At 35.7% G+C, this 19,222-nt stretch overlaps 1 protein-coding gene across 4 annotated transcripts in view; it reads right to left on the bottom strand.

Moving 5' to 3' along the window:
• FAM227B (family with sequence similarity 227 member B) overlaps nt 1-19,222 on the bottom strand; it is a 300,149-nt gene that overhangs the window by 211,150 nt on the left and 69,777 nt on the right. For all 4 annotated transcript variants that reach the window (XM_055098575.2, XM_055098572.2, XM_055098573.2 and 1 more), the window contains one exon: nt 8,769-8,895. In XM_055098575.2, the coding sequence (XP_054954550.1) occupies nt 8,769-8,895 (127 nt within the window). The remainder of the gene's footprint in view (nt 1-8,768; nt 8,896-19,222) is intronic.

Raw genomic sequence — 19,222 nt, forward strand, 5'->3', positions numbered from 1 at the left:
GCCACTTGTAAGTTCTTAAGAAAGGCTCGTATGACTAAAACTCCCTAAATTTTTTATGTTTAAAACAGTTTGTGGTGCACATTTTTGTGTGTCCCCCCCCCCACACTGCTCCATCAATGGCACATCCTCCAATTGCTTTTGTTGTATCCCATAAGTTTTGATATGTTGCTTCCACTTTCATTTTTTCCTCAAGATATTTTGATTTTCCTTTTGATTTCTTTCTTGACCCAATGGGTGTTCAGTTTCTATATATTTATAAATTTTCCTCTTCCTATTACTGATTTTTAATTTCATGTCATCATGGTCAGAAGAGATGCTTGATACGATTTCGGCCTTCTTAAAGTGGTTAAGACTTGTTTTGTGGCCCAACATATGATCTATCCTGGAAAATGTTTTGTGTGCACGTGAGAAAAATGTGCATTCTGCTGCTTTGGATGGAATGTTCTGTATATGTCTGTTAGGTCCATTTTGTCTTCAGTGTTGTCAAGTCCTTCGTTTCCCTACTAGTTTTCTCTGTAGAAATCTATCAATTTTTGAAAATAGGGTCCTATAGTCTCCTATTATTATTGCTTTGTAGTCTACTTCTTCCCTCAGTTCTGTTAATATTTGCTTTATATATTTAGGTGCTCCAAAATCTAGTGCATATATATTTACTATTGTTATATCCTCTTTATGAATTGACTGCTTTATTATGAATAACCTCTTTGTCTCTTTTTTTAAGTTTTTGTTTTAATGTCCATTTTATCTGATAGAAGTAGAGCTTTTCTCACTCTCTTTTATTATCATTTGCATGGATTATCTGTTTTCCTCTTGTCACTTTCTAAGTGCAACCTCAAAGCTGAAATAAGTCTCTTGTAGGCAGCATATAGTTGGGTGTTGTTTTTTAATCCATTCAGCCCCTCTCTATCTTTTGATTGGAGATTGTAATCCATTTAAATTCAATGTAATTGAAATGTAAGGACTTACTCCTACCATTTTGTTTTTCATTTTCTGGTTGTTTTGTAGATCCTTTGCTCATTTATTACTTTCTTGCTGTCTTCCTTTGCGATTTTATTATTTTCTCTGGCTGTGTAATTTGCTTCCTTTCTGTCTATCTTTCGTGGGTCTACTGTAGGTTTTTACTTTGTAGTTACCATGTGACTTACATAAATCCTATTATAATTACAACAGTCTATTTTGATATCATAACACACTCACAGGAAGTAATCATTTCCCATGAGAACCATTTCAGGTACATGAGAGCAAGAACTCACTACCTTAAGACCAAGAGCAAGTCACCTCTGCAGGTAGAGCCCAAATGATTCAGACACCTCCCAATAAACTCTACTTAAAGTTTCACCTCTCAATATTACCATGCTGAGAAATAAGGTTCCACATGAATTTGGCAAGAACACTCATATGATAGCAAAACAAAGTAGACTTTAAGCCAAAAATTGTCACAAGGGACAAATAACATTATTTTTTAATGATAAATGGATCAATTTATCAAGAGGATGTAACAATTAAAAGTATATATGCACCCAACATCAGAGTGCCTAAATAAACCAAAGATTATTTGACATTGAGATGAGAAATGGGTAGCAATACAATAATAACAAGAGACTTTAACACTCTGCTTTCAACACTGGATAAATTAAGAAGACAGAAGATTAATAATGAAATTACTGGATTGCACTGTGATAACAGACATATACAGACCATTCCATCCAACAGCAGTAGATCACACATTTCTGTCTTATGCAAATGGGACATTCTCTAGGATAGACCATATGTTAGGCCACAAAAAAATTTTTAACAAATTCAAGAAGTTTGAAATCATATCTAGTATTGTTTTCAACCACAATGGCCAGAAACTACAAGTTAATAATGAGGAATATGGGAAAATTAAAAAACATCTGGAAATCAATGTAATCCTGGCCAATGGGTCAAAGAAGAAATCAAAAGGGAAGTTAAAGAAAAATTGGAACAGAGGAAAATGGAAACATGACATACTAAAACCTGTGGGATGCAGCAAATGGAGTTCTGAGTTGGAAATGTATAGCAACGAATGCCTATATGAAAAAAAATCCCAAATAAATAACCTAACATTATGCCTTAAGGAACTAGAATAACAAGAGCAAATTAAAATCAAAGTTAGCAGAAGGAAGGAAATAACAAAAAACAGAACAGAAACAAAGCAAATAGAAAATAGAAAAATCATTTAAAAATCAATAAAACTAAGAGTTCATTTTTTGAGGAAATAAAATGGACAAACCTTTAGCTAGACTAAAAAAAGGGAGAATATTCAAATAAATACAATAAAAAGGAAAGTGGAGACGTTACAAGAGATACCTCTGAAATAAAAATAATTATGAGACTATTATGAATAATCATATGCCATCAAATTGAAAAAACCTAAATGGAATGGACAAATACCTAGAAAAATGCAACCTATTAATATTAATCAGGAAGAAATAGGAAGCTGGAACATACCAACAACAAATAAAAACATTGAAAAGGTAATTAAAAACCTCCCAACAATGAAGAGCCCAACACCAGATGGCTTTATGGGTGAATTCCACCAAACATATAAAGAAGAATTAATATCAGTACTCTTTAAACTCTAGAAATAAAACTAGAGAGAATACTCCCAAACACACTTAGTGAGATCAGCATCACCTTCGTACTGAAACCAGACAGAGATATTACAAGAAAACTACAGGTCAATTTCTCTGATGAACAATGATGTAAAAATCCTTAATAAGATATTAGCAAACCAAATTTAAAAGCACATGAAAAAGATTATACATCATCACTAAGTAGGCTTTATCCCTAGCATGCAAGGCTGGTTTAATAAATGCAATTCAATCAATGTGACACATCATACCAACACAATCAGTTATGATAGCCTCATGATCATATTAATTGATGCAAAAAAAGCATTTGATAAAGTTCAACATTCTTTTGATAAAAACTCTCAACAGTTTAGATGTAGAAATAAAGTTCCTAAACATAATGAAGGCCATTTATGCAAAACCCATGGCTAACATTATAATCAATTGGAAAAACCAGAACACTTTTCCACTAAGATCCAGTACAAGACAAGGATACTCTCTCTTTGCATTTCTCTTTAACACAGTGCTGGAAGTACTAGCAAGGGCAATCAGACAAAAAAAAAAAAAAAGAAAGAAAGAAAGAAAGAAAAAACTTGAAAATGGGAAAGGAAATACATAAAATTATCTGTATTTACAGATGACATAATAGTATCTGTAGAAAATCCTAAAGCATTCACAAAAAAGTTAGAACTGATAAGTGATTTCTGCAAAGTTACAGGATACTAAGTCAATATACAATAATCAATTACATTTCTATATATTAACAACAAACTATCCAAAAAAGATATTTAAAAATTCCATTTAATAAGAGGGTCAAAAATAACTATTTAAGAATAAATTTAACTAAGGAGGTAAAAAGTCTGCAGACTGAACACTGTAAAACACTGAAGAAAGAAATTGAAGAAGACAACAATAAAGATATCCCATGCTATGTATCAGAAGAATCAATATGGTTAATATGTCCATACTACCCAAACCTATATACAATGTCAACACAATCTCTAACAAAATCTTAATGACATTCTTCACAGAAATAGAATAAACAATTCTAAAATTTGTATAGAACCACAAAAGATCCTGAGAGGGCAAAGCAATTATGAGGAAAAAAACGTTGTAGGCATTAAACCTCTTGATTTAAAATTATATTAAAAAGCTATAGAAATAATAATTTTTAAAAACTATGGTATTGGCATGAACACCGACACAAAGGTCAGGTATAGAATACAGGGCCCAGAAATAAATGACAAACATATGTGGTGAATTAATTTTTGACAAGGGCACCAAAAGAACACAATGAGGAAAAGATAGTTTTTTCAATAAATGGTGCTGGGAAAACTGAATTTCTGCATGCAAAAGAATGAAATGGACCCTTATTTTATGCCACTCAGAAACTCCACAAAAAAAATGGATAGGCTACCTAAATGTAAGACATAAAGTCATAAAACTTCTAAATGAGAACATAGGGCAATAGCTTCTTGACACTGACATATGTGATGAATATTTGGATATCATACCAATAGCTTGGGCTACAATAGCAAAAATAAGCAAATGGGATGACATCAAACTAAACGTCTTCTGCACGTCAAAGAAAATAATCAACAAAATGAAATGGCAACCTATGAATTAGGAAAATATATTGACAAATAATATTACTACTATCTATTAATTGTAATATCTATAATTTATAAAGAATTCATACAACTCAAAGTAGAAAACAACCCAATTAATAAATAAGCCAATGACTTGAATAGACATTCCTTCAAAGAAGACATACAAATATATGAAAAGACACAGAGGTATATGAAAAGGTGCTCAATATCATTAATTTTTAGGGAAATGCAAATTAAAACCACTATGAATATCACCTCACATAGAATGGCTATTAAAAAGTCAAGAGATTAAAAAAATTGGTAAGGGTGTGCATAAATGGGAACCCTTGTACACTACTGGTAAGAATGTAGACTGGTGCAGCTATTGAGGAAAACAGTATGAGAGTTCCTAAAGAAATTTAAAATAGAACTACCATGTGACCCAGCAATTTCACTTTTGGGTATATTACCCAAAGGAAATGAAATCACCATATCATAAGGGTATCTGCACTCCCATGTTCATTGCAGCATTCCTCACAATAGCCAAGGTATAGAAACAGCCTAAGTGCTTATTGGTTGATGAATGGATAAAAATATTTTGGCATATATGTAAAACAGAATATTATTCAGCATTTTAAAAAAGGAGATCCTGCCATTTGCCCCACAATGTAGAACCTGGAAGGAATAATCCAGTGAAATAAGCCAGACACATAAATAAAAATATTTCATTATCTCACTGATATTTGGAAAATAAGAAAAATCAAAGATACAGAAATAAAGAATAAAATATTGGTTACCGGGACCAGGCAAGGTGGGTGGGGTACAGCATGAATGGGATGATAAAGGTTAGAGGCTATGAAGGAGCAGACATGTAGGATGAACTAGTCTAAAGATCTAACGTACAACATTAATGTACTAGTTAATAAAACTGTACTGTTAAAAAAAGAATCATGGACAGAAAATTTTGAAAGCAATAAGGTAAAGAAAATTCCTCACATACAAGGGAGTGTGGTGGCTTTCAGTGGATTTTTCAACAAAAACTTTGCAAGCCAGGAGAGAATTTGATTATGCGGTTGACACTTGAAGAATATAAATTGAAGTACTTGGGTTCACTTACATATGGATTTTCATCTGCCTCTACCACCGCCAAGACCAATCCCTCTTTTTCCTCCTTTTCCTCAGCCTACTCAACATGAAGATGACAAGGACAGCTCAGCCAAGCTTCTGATTCCCTGGAACATGGAACACTTCATCAGTTTGGCCGCAGAAGGCACAATTGCTCTGGGGGACCTAAGCTTAGGGTCCCTGGAAGGTGAAAGCATTGACTCAGCTTTGGCACTGGAGAAGCAGGATGCTCTGGTAGGCTGAGACTTTGGGTCCCCAGGGGGTGAGGTGCTACTTCACTTTGGGTACCAGGGGGTGCAAATGCTCCAGTGGGTCAAGGCTTCAGGTCCTGCCCTTTCTCTCTCTTCATCTGAAAAGGTTGCAATGTAAAATTTAACTCTTTTAATGGTTTCCTATAAACCCTGTAGACTTTCTTCATTCTTTTTTCCTTTTGCTCCTCTGACTGGATACTTTCAATTGACCTGTCTTAGAGTTCACAGATTCTTTCTTCTGCTTGATCAAGTCTGCTGTTGACACTGTCTATTGCATTTTTCATTTCATTCACTGTATTCTTAAACTCCAGAGTTCTGGTTTTTTAAATTCCTATTTCTTCATTGACCTCATTGTGTTCAAGTATCTTTTTCTATTGTTTAGTTGTCTATCTGTGTTCTCTTTTTAGTTAACTTAGTTTCCTTAATTATTTTGAATTCTTTATCAGGAAATTGTTGAGTATCCATTTATTTCGGGTCAGTTACTAGAAAATTATTGCATTCTTTTGGCAGTATCATGTTTGTTTTCCTTGTTTCTTTTTGCCTTGCATTAATGTCTGCACATTTGATGGTGCAGTCACCTCTTCCAGAATTTACATGCTGGTTTTGGTGGGGAAAGAGCTTCAACTATGGGTGGGTGTGAAGGCATTGACTAGGTGAGGTGTAGTGTTTCTGGCTTGGTGAGCATGCAACAGCTTACATTCCCCATGCAGCTCTGTCAGATGAGGTCAGCATCACTGAAAATTGCAGCATCCTCAGTCGCCAAGGCTAGTGGTGTCTGCAATGGCTGTGAGGGTTGTTAGCGTCTTCAGCTACAAAGGCTGCTGGGATCTTACTAATCTCTTTTTCTCCCATAGTGGAATTCATGACCACAGATATCCCTAAAAATGCCAGGTTCAGTTTGTGGGCATCTTCGTGGTGGTAGTAGTGGTGGCATCAGGGTCTGATGTTCGGTGCCCACAAAGTGGCCATGGTGCCAGGATTTGGAGTATGAGTACACATGAAGAGTCAGTGGCTCCAGGGTCTGGGGCAGTAGGGACATTGATGCCTGTGGTGCAGGTCCCTCTGCAGCAGCATTAATAATGGTTTGTGGGACATGGGAACTTTTGGAGAAACAAGAAAATGAGGTCTGGAGAGTAAATTCAGGCAGAGCTCAGGAATCTGAGGTGGTGTTGCAGTGGGTCCAGTGTCATGGGTGCAGGTGTTGCCCTAGGATCTGGGGTCCAGAGCATGGGCATGTGCAAATTTACTGTTGCTCTAGAGTCCACAATGCAGATGCAGATGCAGATGCTGCAGCAGTGGCTCTGGTGTCCATAGGAGGTGTTTATGGAGTGGCTGCAGAGCTAGAATTTAAAGTGAAGACATGTGTGGAGTAAAAGTGGCTCCATGGTCCCAGGTGCAGGCTAGCTTGTCGTGAAAATGACTTTGGAATATGAAACATGGACATGCATGCTCCTGCAACAAAGCTGAGGCCTAGAATGTGGGTATGCAAAGAGTGTCTGTGGCTCTGGAGTCTGTGGCATGCATGGTTTTGGATGTGAGTAGGTTCTGGCCCTGGGTAGCACAACAGTGGCTTCTTATTGAGGCTGGAGCACAGCAGTGTCTCTCTCTCTCTCCAGGAGGTCAAAACAGCAATGGCTGTTGGTTAACCATCTCAGTGGAAGAGCCAGCAGTGTCCTGTGTCCTGAAGACAGAAAGGATGAACACTAAGGGGACATCTGATGTGAAAGCTGCAGGGAGTGTGTGGCTGCCTCAGGAACTGTTGAAGTCCTTAGTAGAAAAGGTTGCTAGGATCCTTTGCAGAGCAGGCCACTGGAGACCAGAGTGGTACCTGCCTCATGACTGATTCTGATATTCCCCATCTTTCTTTGTTCCTAGCTGTATCCAGATGTCTCACATATGCCAATCTCCCCAGAAATCCTTTCTGTGCAATTATTGGTTTTTGCTGTACTGTGTTGCTGTAGGTTTTAAATTTGACTCTTAACCCCTTCTAGGACTATTTTTGTTCATGGGTAGCTGTCTAATTATTTTGTGTGTGTGAGAGAGAGATAAAAGCTGGTATAACCTAATCCACCGTGTTGCTCATATCATTTATCTCTCCCACTTCTTATAAGGACACCAATCATATTGGATTAGAGCCCACCCATGTAATGCCATTTAACCTTAATTACTTCTTTAAAGATCACACCTCCAAATACAGTCACATTGTGAGGTGTAGTAGAGATGAATTTACTTCAGCATATGAATTTTGGGGAAGATACAATTCAGTTCATAACAGGTCTGTAGAAAATTCTTCTGCCCTTCATCATGTCCTTTTCTTGTAGTATCTTTGTTTGAATGCAGTGGTCATTTCGTTTTTGTTTCTTATGTTTGAATTAATTTGATTTTTTATATAACTGGCAGGAGATTCTTACCCGTGTGTATTCATAGGTGGTTTCTCAGGGTTGTTTTCAAGTCTTTACCTCTCAAAGGCTCCCTCCATAAAGTATAAAACATTTTCTTATAAAAGTGATTTGGTCAGTAAAAACTGACATTAAGCAGTTTTAAAAATCAAATAACATTTAGATTGAAATATTTACAAGAACTATGTGAAAACAGTTAATAGCTTCTGGTGGTTAATAATAATAATCTTATAACAAATGCTGGGAGGTCATTCTAGGAACATGAAACTATATTTCTATACCTTAGTTTTAAACTCTAGTACTTAAATTTCTTGATAAATGTTCTAGGATAGAGTTTTGCTTTCCTTTAGCTTTTCAATCCTACCATTTTCACCTACACACACACAGTGATTCACAAACAGGTTTTCCTTGATTAATGTTCTCTGAGAAATTAAATTATTTCTAGATTTTATCCTAAATAATATTATTTGCTAATTAAATATAAGTAGTATTCTAAAAGCAGTTTAAAACATGTATGGTCCAAATATAGTACATACATGGTATGACTTTATTTCTGTGACATTTCAGTTTTCCATAATAATTCCATTGATTATAAGATATTTGGCTCTAAATTTAATAAGTAAATAATTCTGGTATGATGAAATGTTCAGAAGAAAATAAATAACATTTATTTTAACACATGGGTACTGCTATGGCATGCTTTGTAAGAAAAAGAACTACCAATATTTTTGGATGGAATAAATAAAATACTGCAACCCCAAAATTTTAGAAACCAAAACAATGATTAATATTTAAATGATATATTCATACCTGAACACCAAAGAAAAATGTTATTCCCTAGATCTTCTTTAAATTCATCATTAAAGAGGTAACTCGATTCTGGAAATGCTTCATGGAACGTTGCATATATGGCTTGTGCCAAACAATCAGGATATATCTACCAAAATAAAATCAAATTAGATTAATTTTATATTTTTAAATTTTAATATATGTCAGCTGCCAAAGAAATTATTATTTTTTAAATTTGCCTTGCAATTTATTAACCGAATAAAAATTCGCCATTTTTTAAATTCTAAAATCACATTTATATAAATTAATGTACATCACTATGCCTGAAAGCTAAATTTGAACTGGAATATGTTTCAGTAAGGAGCAATGCCACCCTCTCCACTCCCTCCAACCACCTGGAAATTAAATTTCTTTGGTTTCCTTATGATTTTAAATTTTAGTTTTTAAAACTAGTTTTACATTTATTTAATATTTTTAACTTTTATTTTATATTCAAGGGTACATGTGCAGGTTTCTTATATAGGTAAATTGCATGTTAAGAAGGTTTTGTGAACAGATTATTTCTTTTTATAAACATTAGTACAACTTATTGAGAAAGTAAGTCTGAGTCACAGCCAGTGGAGGGAGATGATGAAATTATTGGGTTGGATTGTTGTTGTTGTTTTAAAATTTTATTTTGATTTCAATAGTTTTGGGGGAACAAGTGGTATCTGATTGCATGGAAAAGTTCTTCAGTGGTGATTTCTGAGATTTTGGTGCACTCGCCACCTGAGCAACGTACACAGTACCCAATTTGTAGGCTTTTATCCCTCATCTCCCTCCCATTCCCATCCCCCTCCCATCCTTCCCCCTGAGTCCCCAAAGTCCACTATATGTATGCCTCTGCATCCTCATAGCTTAGCTCCCATGTATAAGTGAGACCATATGATGTTTGGTTTTCCATTCTTGAGTTACTCCGCTTAGAATAATTGTCTGCAGCTCCATCCAGGTTGCTGTGAATGCCATTATTTCATTCCTTCTAATGGCTGAGTAGTATTCCATTTTATATATAAATATATATATATAATTAAAACTAGTTATATTTATTTAATATTTTTAACTTTTATTTTATATTCAAGGGGACATGTGCAGGTTTCTTATATAGGTAAATTACATGTGAAGGAGGTTTGTGAACAGATGATTTCTTTTTATAAACATTTCTTTATATATATATATATATATATATATATACCACATTTTCTTTATCCACTTGTTGGTTGATAGGCATTTAGGCTGGTTTCATATTTTTGCAATTGCAAATTGTGCTGCTATAAACATGCGTGTGCAAGTGACTTTTTCATATAATGTCTTCTTTTCCTCTGGGTAGATACCCAGTAGTGGGATTGCTGGATCAAACGGTAGTTCTACTTTTAGTTCTTTGAGTAATCCTCATACTGTTTTCCACAGTTGTTTTATTTGTTTACATTACCATCAGCAGTGTAAAAGTGTTCCCTTTTCACCACACCCATGCCAACATATATTATTTTTGGATTTTTTACTTATGGTAATTCTTGCAGGAGTAAAATGGTATCATATTGTGGTTTTGATTTGTATTTCCCTAATAATCAGCGATGTAGTGCATTTTTTCATATGTTTGTTGGCCATTTGTATATCTTCTTTTGAGAATTGTCTATTCATGTCCTTTGCCCACTTTTTAATGGAATTATTTGTTTTTTTCTTGCTGATTCGTTTGAGTTTCTTGTAGATTCTGGATATTAGTCCTTTGTCAGATGCATAGCTTGCAAATATTTGCACTGACTCAGGAGGCTGTTTACTCTGACGATTATTTCTTTTGTTGTGCAGAAGCTTTTTAGTTTAATTAAGTCCCATCTGTTTGTTTTTGCTTTTGTTGAATTTGCTTTTGGTTTTTTGGTCATGAACTCTTTGCCTAAAGCAATGTCTAGAAGAGTTTTTTCAATGTTATCTTCTAGAATTTTTATGGTTTCAGGTCTTAGATTTAAGTCTTTGAGCCATCTTCAGTTGACTTTTGTGTAAGAGACAAGTATCCAGCTTTATTCTTCTACATGTGGTTTGCCAATTATCTCAGAACCATTTGTTAAATAGGGTCTCCTTTTCCCACTTTATGTTTTTGTTTGCTTTGTCAAAGATCAGTTGGCTGTAAGTATTTGGCTTTATTTCAGTGTTTTCTATGCTCTTCGATTTGTCTACTTGCCTATTTTTATACTAGTACCATGGTGTTTTGGTAACATAGCCTTGTAGTATAGTTTGAAGTCGGGTAATGTGATGCCTCTAAATTTGTTCTTTTTGTTTAGTCTTACTTTGGCTTTGTGGGATTTTTGGTCCCATATGAATTTTAGAATTTTTTCTAGTTCTGTGCAGAAAGATGATGTTACTTTTATGGGAATTGCATTGAATTTGTAGGTTGCTTTTGGCAGTATGATCATTTTCACAATATTGATTCTACCTACCTGTGAGCATGGGATGTGTTTTTGTTTGTCTCATGTGTGATTTGTTTCAGCAGTGTTTTATAGTTTTCCTTGTAGAGGTCTTTCACCTCCTTGGTTAGGTATATTCCCAAGTTATTTATTTATTTATTTATATTTGCAGCTGTTGTAAAACAGACTGAGTTCTTCATTTGATTCTCAGCTTGGTTGTTGTTGGTGTATAGCAGTGCTACTTATTTGTGTACACTGATTTCATATCCTGAAACTTTAGTGAATTAATTTGTCAGATATAGGAGCTTTTTGGATGAAGACTTTAGGGTTTTCTAGGTATACAATCATATCATCAGAAAACAGTGACAGTATGACTTCCTTTTTACTCATCTGGATGCTCTTTATTTCATTCTCTTCTTTGATTGCTCTGGCTAGGACTGCCAGTATGTTAAATAGAAGTGGTGAAAGTGGGCATCCTTGTCTTGTTCCAGTTCTCAGGGGGCAATGCTTTCAACTTCTCCCCATTCAGTATAATGTTGGCTGTGTATTTGTCATAGATGGCTTTATTACCCTGAGGTATGTCTCCTCTTTGCCAATTTTGCTGAGGGTTTTAATCATAAAGTGATGCTGGATTTTGTCAAATAATTTTTCTGCATCTATTGAGATAATCATATGCATTTTAATTTTGTTTTTGTGATGTATCACATTTATTGACATATTGATGGTATGTTAAACCATCCCTGCATCCCTGTTATGAAACATACTTGATTGTGGTGTATGATATTTTTGATATGCTGTTGGAATTGGTTAGCTAGTATTTCATTGAGAATTTTTGCATCTATGTTCATCAAGAATATTGGTCTGTAGTTTTCTTTTTTGTTATGTTCTTTCCTGGTTTTGGTATTAGGGTGATCCTGGCTTCATAGAATTGGGGAAGAGTCCCTCTTTCACCATCTTTTGGAATAGTTTCAGTAAAATTGGTACCAATTCTTCTTTAAATGTCTGATAGAATTCAGCTGTGAATTCATCTGTTCCTCAAACTTTTTTTTGGCAATTTTTTTATTACTGTTCCAATCTCACTACTTCTTATTGCTCCATTCAGAGTTTCTATTTCTTCCTGATATAATCTAGGAGAGTTGTATATTTCCTGGAATTTATCCATCTCCTCTAGATTTTGTAATTTGTGTGCATAAAGGTGTTCATAGTAGCCCTAAATGATCTTTTGTATTTCTGTGGTATCGGTTGTAATGTCTCCCATTTTGTTTCTAATTGAGCTTACTTGGATCTTCTATTTTCTTGCTTAATCTTGCTAACGGTGTGTCAAATTTGTTAATCTTTTCAAAGAATCAACTTTTTGTTTTGTTTGTCTTTTATAGTTTTTTGTTTCAATTTCATTTAGCTCTGCTCTGATCTTTGTTGTTGATTTTCTTCAGCTGGGTTTGGGATTGGTTTGTTCTTGTTTCTCTAGTTCCTTGAGATGTGACCTCAGATTGTCTATTTGTGCTTTTTTAGGCTTTTTGATATAGACATGTAATGCTATGAACTTTCCTCTTAGCATGGCTTTTGCTGTGTCCCAGAGGTTTAGATAGGTCATGTCAGTATTACTGTTCAGTTCAAAGAATTTTAAAATTTTCATCTTAATTTCATTGTTCACCCAAAGATCATTCAGGAGCAGATTATTTAACTTCCATGTATTGGTATCATTTTGAGGGTTCCTTTTGGAGTAATTTCTAATTTTATTCTACTGTGGTATGAAAGAGTACTTCATATAATTTTGATTTTCTTAAATTTATTGAGACTTGTTTTGTGGCCTATCATATGATCTCACCAGAAGGGAGCAGGAGTAGCTATTCTTTTTTTTTTTTAATTTTATTATTATTATACTTTAAGTTTTAGGGTACATGTGCACAATGTGCAGGTTTGTTACATATGTATACATGTGCCATGTTGGTGTGCTGCACCCATTAACTTGTCATTTAGCATTAGGTATATCTCCAAATGCTATCCGTCCCCCCTCCCCTCACCCCACAACAGGCCCCGGTGTGTGATGTTCCCCTTCCTGTGTCCATGTGTTCTCATTGTTCAATTCCCACCTATGAGTGAGAACATGTGGTGTTTGGTTTTTTGTCCTTGCAACAGTTTGCTGAGAATGATGGTTTCCAGTTTCATCCATGTCCCTACAAAGGACATGAACTCATCATTTTTTATGGCTGCATAGTATTCCATGGTGTATATGTGCCACATTTTCTTAATCCAGTCCATCGTTGTTGGACATTTACGTTGGTTCCAAGTCTTTGCTATTGTGAATAGTGCCGCAATAAACATACGTGTGCATGTGTCTTTATAGCAGCATGATTTATAATCCTTTGGGTATATACCCAGTAATGGGATGGCTGGGTCAAATGGTATTTCTAGTTCTAGATCCCTGAGGAATCACCACACTGACTTCCACAATGGTTGAACTAGTTTACAGTCCCACAAACAGTGTAAAAGTGTTCCTATTTCTCCACATCTTCTCCAGCACCTCTTGTTTCCTAACTTTTTAATGATCGCCATTCTAACTGGTACGAGATGGTATCTCATTGTGGTTTGGATTTGCATTTCTCTGATGGCCAGTGATGATGAGCAGAGAAGTTTAGATGAAAAAGAATAAAAAGAAATAAACAAAGCCTCCAAGAAATATGGGACTATGTGAAAAGACCAAATCTACGTTTGATTGGTGTACCTGAAAGTGATGGGGAGAATAGAACCAAGTTAGAAAACACTCTGCAGGATATTATCCAGGAGAACTCCCCAGTCTAGCAAGGCAGGCCAACATTCAAGTTCAGGAAATACAGAGAATGCCACAACGATACTCCTTGAGAAGAGCAAGTCCAAGACACATAATTGTCAGATTCACCAAAGTTGAAATGAAGGAAAAAATGTTAAGGGCAGCCAGAGAGAAAGGTCGGGTTACCCACAAAGGGAAGCCCATCAGAATAACAGCGGATCTCTCGGCAGAAACTACAAGCCAAAAGAGAGTGGGGACCAATATTCAACATTCTTAAAGAAAAGAATTTTCAGCCCAGAATCTCATATCCAGCCAAATTAAGCCTCATAAGTGAAGGATAAATAAAATACTTTATAGACAAGCAAATGCTGAGAGATTTTGTCACCACCAGGCCTGCCCTAGAAGAGCTCCTGAAGGAAGCACTAAACATGGAAAGGAAAAACCAGTACCAGCCACTGCAAAAACATGCCAAATTGTAAAGACCATCAAGGCTAGGAAGAAACTGCATCAACTAACGAGCAAAATAACCAGCTAACATCATAATGACAGGATCAAATTCACATATAACAATATTAACTTTAAATGTAAATGGGCTAAATGCTCCAATTAAAAAACACAGACTGGCAAATTGGATAAAGAGTCAAGACCCATCAGTGTGCTGTATTCAGGAAACCCATCTCACGTGCAGAGACACACATAGGCTCAAAATAAAGGGATGGAAGAAGATCTACCAAGCAAATGGAAAACAAAAAAAGGCAGGGGTTGCAATCCTAGTCTCTGATAAAACAGACTTTAAACCAACAAGGAGTAGCTATTCTTATATCAGACAAAATAGACTTTAAAGCAACAGCAGTTAAAAAAGACAAAAAGAGACATTTATATAATGATAAAGCAATCAGTCCAACAGGAAAATGTCACAATCCTAAATTTATATGCATCTAACATAGGAACTCACAGATTTGTAAAACAATTATTACTAGGCACAAGAAATTAGATATACAGCAACACAATAATAGTAGAGGACTTCAATACTCCACTGACGACACCAAACAGGTCATCAAGATGGAAAGTCAACAAAGAAATAATGGACATAAATTATGCCCTAGAAAAAATGGACTTAACAGATATTTACAGAATAGTCTACCAACAACTTCAGAATATACATTCTCTTCATCAGCAGATGGAATTCCAGTACTATGTTGAACAACTGGTGACAGTGTGTATCCTTGTCATGTTCCAGATCTTAGAGGAAAAACTTTCAGTTTTTCCCCATTCAGCATGATACTAGCTCTGAGTCTGTCATACATGGTTTTTACTATGCTGAGGTATATTCCTTATATCACCAATTTTTTGATAATTTTCATTATGAAGGGATATGGAATTTTATCAAATGCTTTTTTTCAGCATCAATTGAAATGATCATATGGGTTTTATCCTTCATTCTGTTAATACGATGTATTACATTGATTGATTTGCATATGTTGAACCATCCTTCCACTTCAGGAATAAATGCCACTTGGTATTGATGAATGATCTTTCTCACGTATTGTTGAATTTGGTTTGTAGTATCTTGTTGAGGATTTTTGCATCAATATCCATCAGTGATACTGGTCTGTAGTTTTCTTTTCTTTTCTTGATGTGCCTTTGTCTAGTTTTGGTATCCAAATAATACTGCCTTGTAGAATGAGTTTGGGAGTATTCCCTCCTCCTCTCTTTTTTGGAAATAGTTTGAGTAGAATTGGTATTAGTTCTTCTTTGAATGTTTGGTAGAATTCAGCAGTGAAGCCAGCAAGTCCTGGGCTTTTCCTTACTGGGGTACTTTTTATTATGGCTTTGATCTCATTACTTGGTTTGTTCAGGATTTGAATTTGTTCCTGGTTCAATCTTGGGAGGTGGTAATATTTAGAAATCTGTCAATTTCCTCTAGATTTTCTAATTTATTGGCATACAGTTGCTCATGGTAGCAACTAATAATCCTTTGACTTTCTGCAGTATCAGTTGCAATGTCTCCTTTTTCATTTCTGATTTGTATCTTGTCTTTTTTACTTAGTCTGGCTAACGATTTGTCAATTTTTTCTAACTTTTCAAAAAACAAACTTGTTTTATTAATCTTTCTTATCATTTGTTTTCATTTCAATTTCATTTACTTCTGCTCTGATATTTATTATTTATTTTCTTCTCCTAATTTTGGGTTTGGTTTGCTCTTGCTTTTCTAATTCTTTAAGACACATTGTTAGACTGTTTCTTTGAAGTTGTTCTTTATTGATGTAGGCACTTACAGCTATAAATATGCCTCTTAGTACTGCTTTCACCCTATTCCATGGATTTTGGCATGTTGTGTTTCCACAGTCATTTGTTTAAAGAGATTTTTCAAATTCTTTCTTAATTTCTTCATTGACCCACTGGTCATGAGGAGCATATTGTTTAATTTCCACATGTTTACTTTCAAAATTTCTTCTCGTTGTTGATTTGCACATGTATTTTTAAATTGTTATATCCTCTTGCTGAATTGACCCCTTTATTATTATGTAATAACCTTCTTTGTTTCTTCTTATAGTTTCTGTATTTAAGTCTATTTTGTCTGATACAAGTATAGCAATTCCTTTTTTTGGTTTCCATTGGCATAGAATACCTTTCTTCATATCTTTATTTTCAGTCTATGTGTATCTTTATAGGTGAAGTGTGTTTTTTGTCGGCAACAGAACAATGAGTCTTGTTTTTTCATCCATTCAGCCAGTCTTTTAATTAGAGTTTAGTCCACTTACACTCAATATTATTATTGGTAAGTAAGGGCTTACTTCTGTGATTTTGTTATTTGTTTTCTTGTTCTGTGTTCTTCTCTTCCTTCTTTCTTTGCTCCTGTCTTACTGTAGTGAACGTGATTTTTCTCTGGTGACATGCTTTAGTTTCTTGCTTTGTATTTTTTGTGTATCTACTGTATGTTTTTTGGTTTGAGGTTACCATGAGGCTTGCAAACACTATTTTAAAACCCATATTTTAACCTGGTAACAACATAATACTATTTCCATAAACAAACTAATAAAAACTCAGTGTTTTAAATTTGTCCCCCAACTTTTTAACTTTTTGTTGTTTCTATTTATATCTTACTGTATTATGTCTTAAAAAGTTGTTGAAATTATAATTTTTGAGTGGTTCCTCCTTTAGTCTTTCTACTTAGGATAAGAGTATTTTACACACAACAGTTGCAGTGTTTTAATATTCTGTGTTTTTTCTGTGTACTTACTATTACCAGTGAGTTTTGTAAATGTAAGTGATTACTTATTGCTCATTAATGTTTTTTTCTTTCTAATTGAAGTCCTCCCTTTAGCATTTCTTGTAGGATAGGTCCAGTATTGCTGAAATCCCTCAGCTTTTGTGTGGGAATATCTTTATCTCTCCTTCATGTTTGAAGGATATTTTTGCCAGATATACTACTTTTGGTAAATGTTTTTGTTTCTGCAGCACTTTAAATATATCATTCCATTCTCTTCTGGCCTATAAGGTTTCCACTGAAAAGCCTGCTGCCAGATGTACTGGAGCATTATTGTATGTTGTTTCTTTCTTTTATCTTGCCGCTCTCAGGTCCTTTCTTTATCCTTGACCTTTGGGAGTCTGATTATTAAACATCTTAAGTAATCTTTGGGTTAAACCTGCTTAGTGTTCTATAACCTTCTTGTACTTGGATATTGATATTTTTCCTTTAGGTTTAAGGAAATTGCCTATTATCCCTTTCAATAACCTATCTACCCCATCTCTTTCTCTACCTCCTTTTTAAGGCCAACAACTCATATTTGCCCTTTTGAGACTATTTTCTAGATCCTGTAGGCATGTTTCATTGTTTTTATTTTTTTCTTTTGATTTCCTTGTGTTTTCAAATAGCCTATCTTCAAGCTCACTAATTCTTTCTTCTGCTTGATCCATTCTGCTATTTAAGGACTCTGATGCATTCTGCAGTGTGCCAATTGCATTTTCAGCTCCAGAATTTCTGCTTCTTTTTATTTCTATCTCTTTGTTAAATTTATCTGATATAATTCAGATTCCTTCTCTGGGTTATCCTGAATTTATTTGAGTTTCCTCAACACAGCTATTTTTAAGTTTTGTTTCAAAGGTCACATATCTCTGTTTCTCCAAGACTGGTCCCTGGTGCCTTATTTAGTTAATTGCTGAAGTCTTTTCCTGGATGTGTTGATGTCAGTTGATCTTCTTTGGTGTCTGGGCATTAAAGAGTTAGGTATTTATTGTAATATTCACTGTCTGCGCTTATTTATAGCTGTTCTACTTGGGAAGGCTTTCCAGATACTTGAAAGAGCTTGGGTGTTGTGATATAAGCTGTATCTACTTTAAGGGACACCCCAAGCCCAGTAACACTGTGGTTCTTGCAGACTTGTGGAGGTAATTCTCTGAATTACCAGGCAGAGACTTTTTTTCTCCTCCCTTACTTTATCCCAAACATACAGAATCTCTCCTTCTGTTCTGACACCTAAAAATGTAGGTGGAGTGACACAAGCACTCCTGTGGCTATCACCATTATGACTGCTTTGGGTAAGACCTGAAGCCAGAACAATGCTGGGTCTCACTGAAGGCCTGCAGCAATCACTCCCTAACTACTGTATATGTTTGCTCAAGGCCCTGGGGCTCTACAATCAGCAAGTGGCAAAGCCAGCCAGGCCTGTGTCCTTCCCTTCAGGGTGGCGAGGTTCCCCAGGCCCCTGGTAGGTCCAGGTGTGCTGCCTGGGAGCCAGAGACTAAAGAAAAAAAACCTTAGAGCTGGCACTCAAATCACAAGATGCAGTCCTTCCTACTCTTCCCTCCCCTTTCCAAAGGCAGAGTCATCTCACCCTGTAGCCACTGCCACACCATGCCATGCGGAATATTGCCAGACTATCAGCCAATGTTCCCTTAAGGGCCACAGGCTCTTAAATCAGCTCTTGTTGAATGCTGCCTGGCCTGGGACACAACCTTCAGGGAAGTGGGCTCCTCTCTGGCCCAGGGCAGGTCCAGAAATGCTGCCCAAGAGTCAAGTCCTGGAATTGGGGACCCCAAGAGCACAGCTGATGCTCTCCCCACCTGTGGCGATGCTGGTACCTGAAGCCAGCAAGTCTCAGAGTATCACCCAGGGCCCTCAATGTAGTACTTGGGTATTGCTGCTAGTTATTCAGGGCTCAAGGGCTCTTCAGTTAGCAGGTGATAATGCTGCCAGGATTGGGCCCTTTCCTTCAAGGCAGTGTGTTCCATTTTTGCCCAGGGTGTGTCTAGAAATGTCATCTGGA

Source organism: Pan paniscus, chromosome 16, assembly GCF_029289425.2.
Source record: "Pan paniscus chromosome 16, NHGRI_mPanPan1-v2.0_pri, whole genome shotgun sequence".
NCBI lineage: Eukaryota > Metazoa > Chordata > Mammalia > Primates > Hominidae > Pan > Pan paniscus.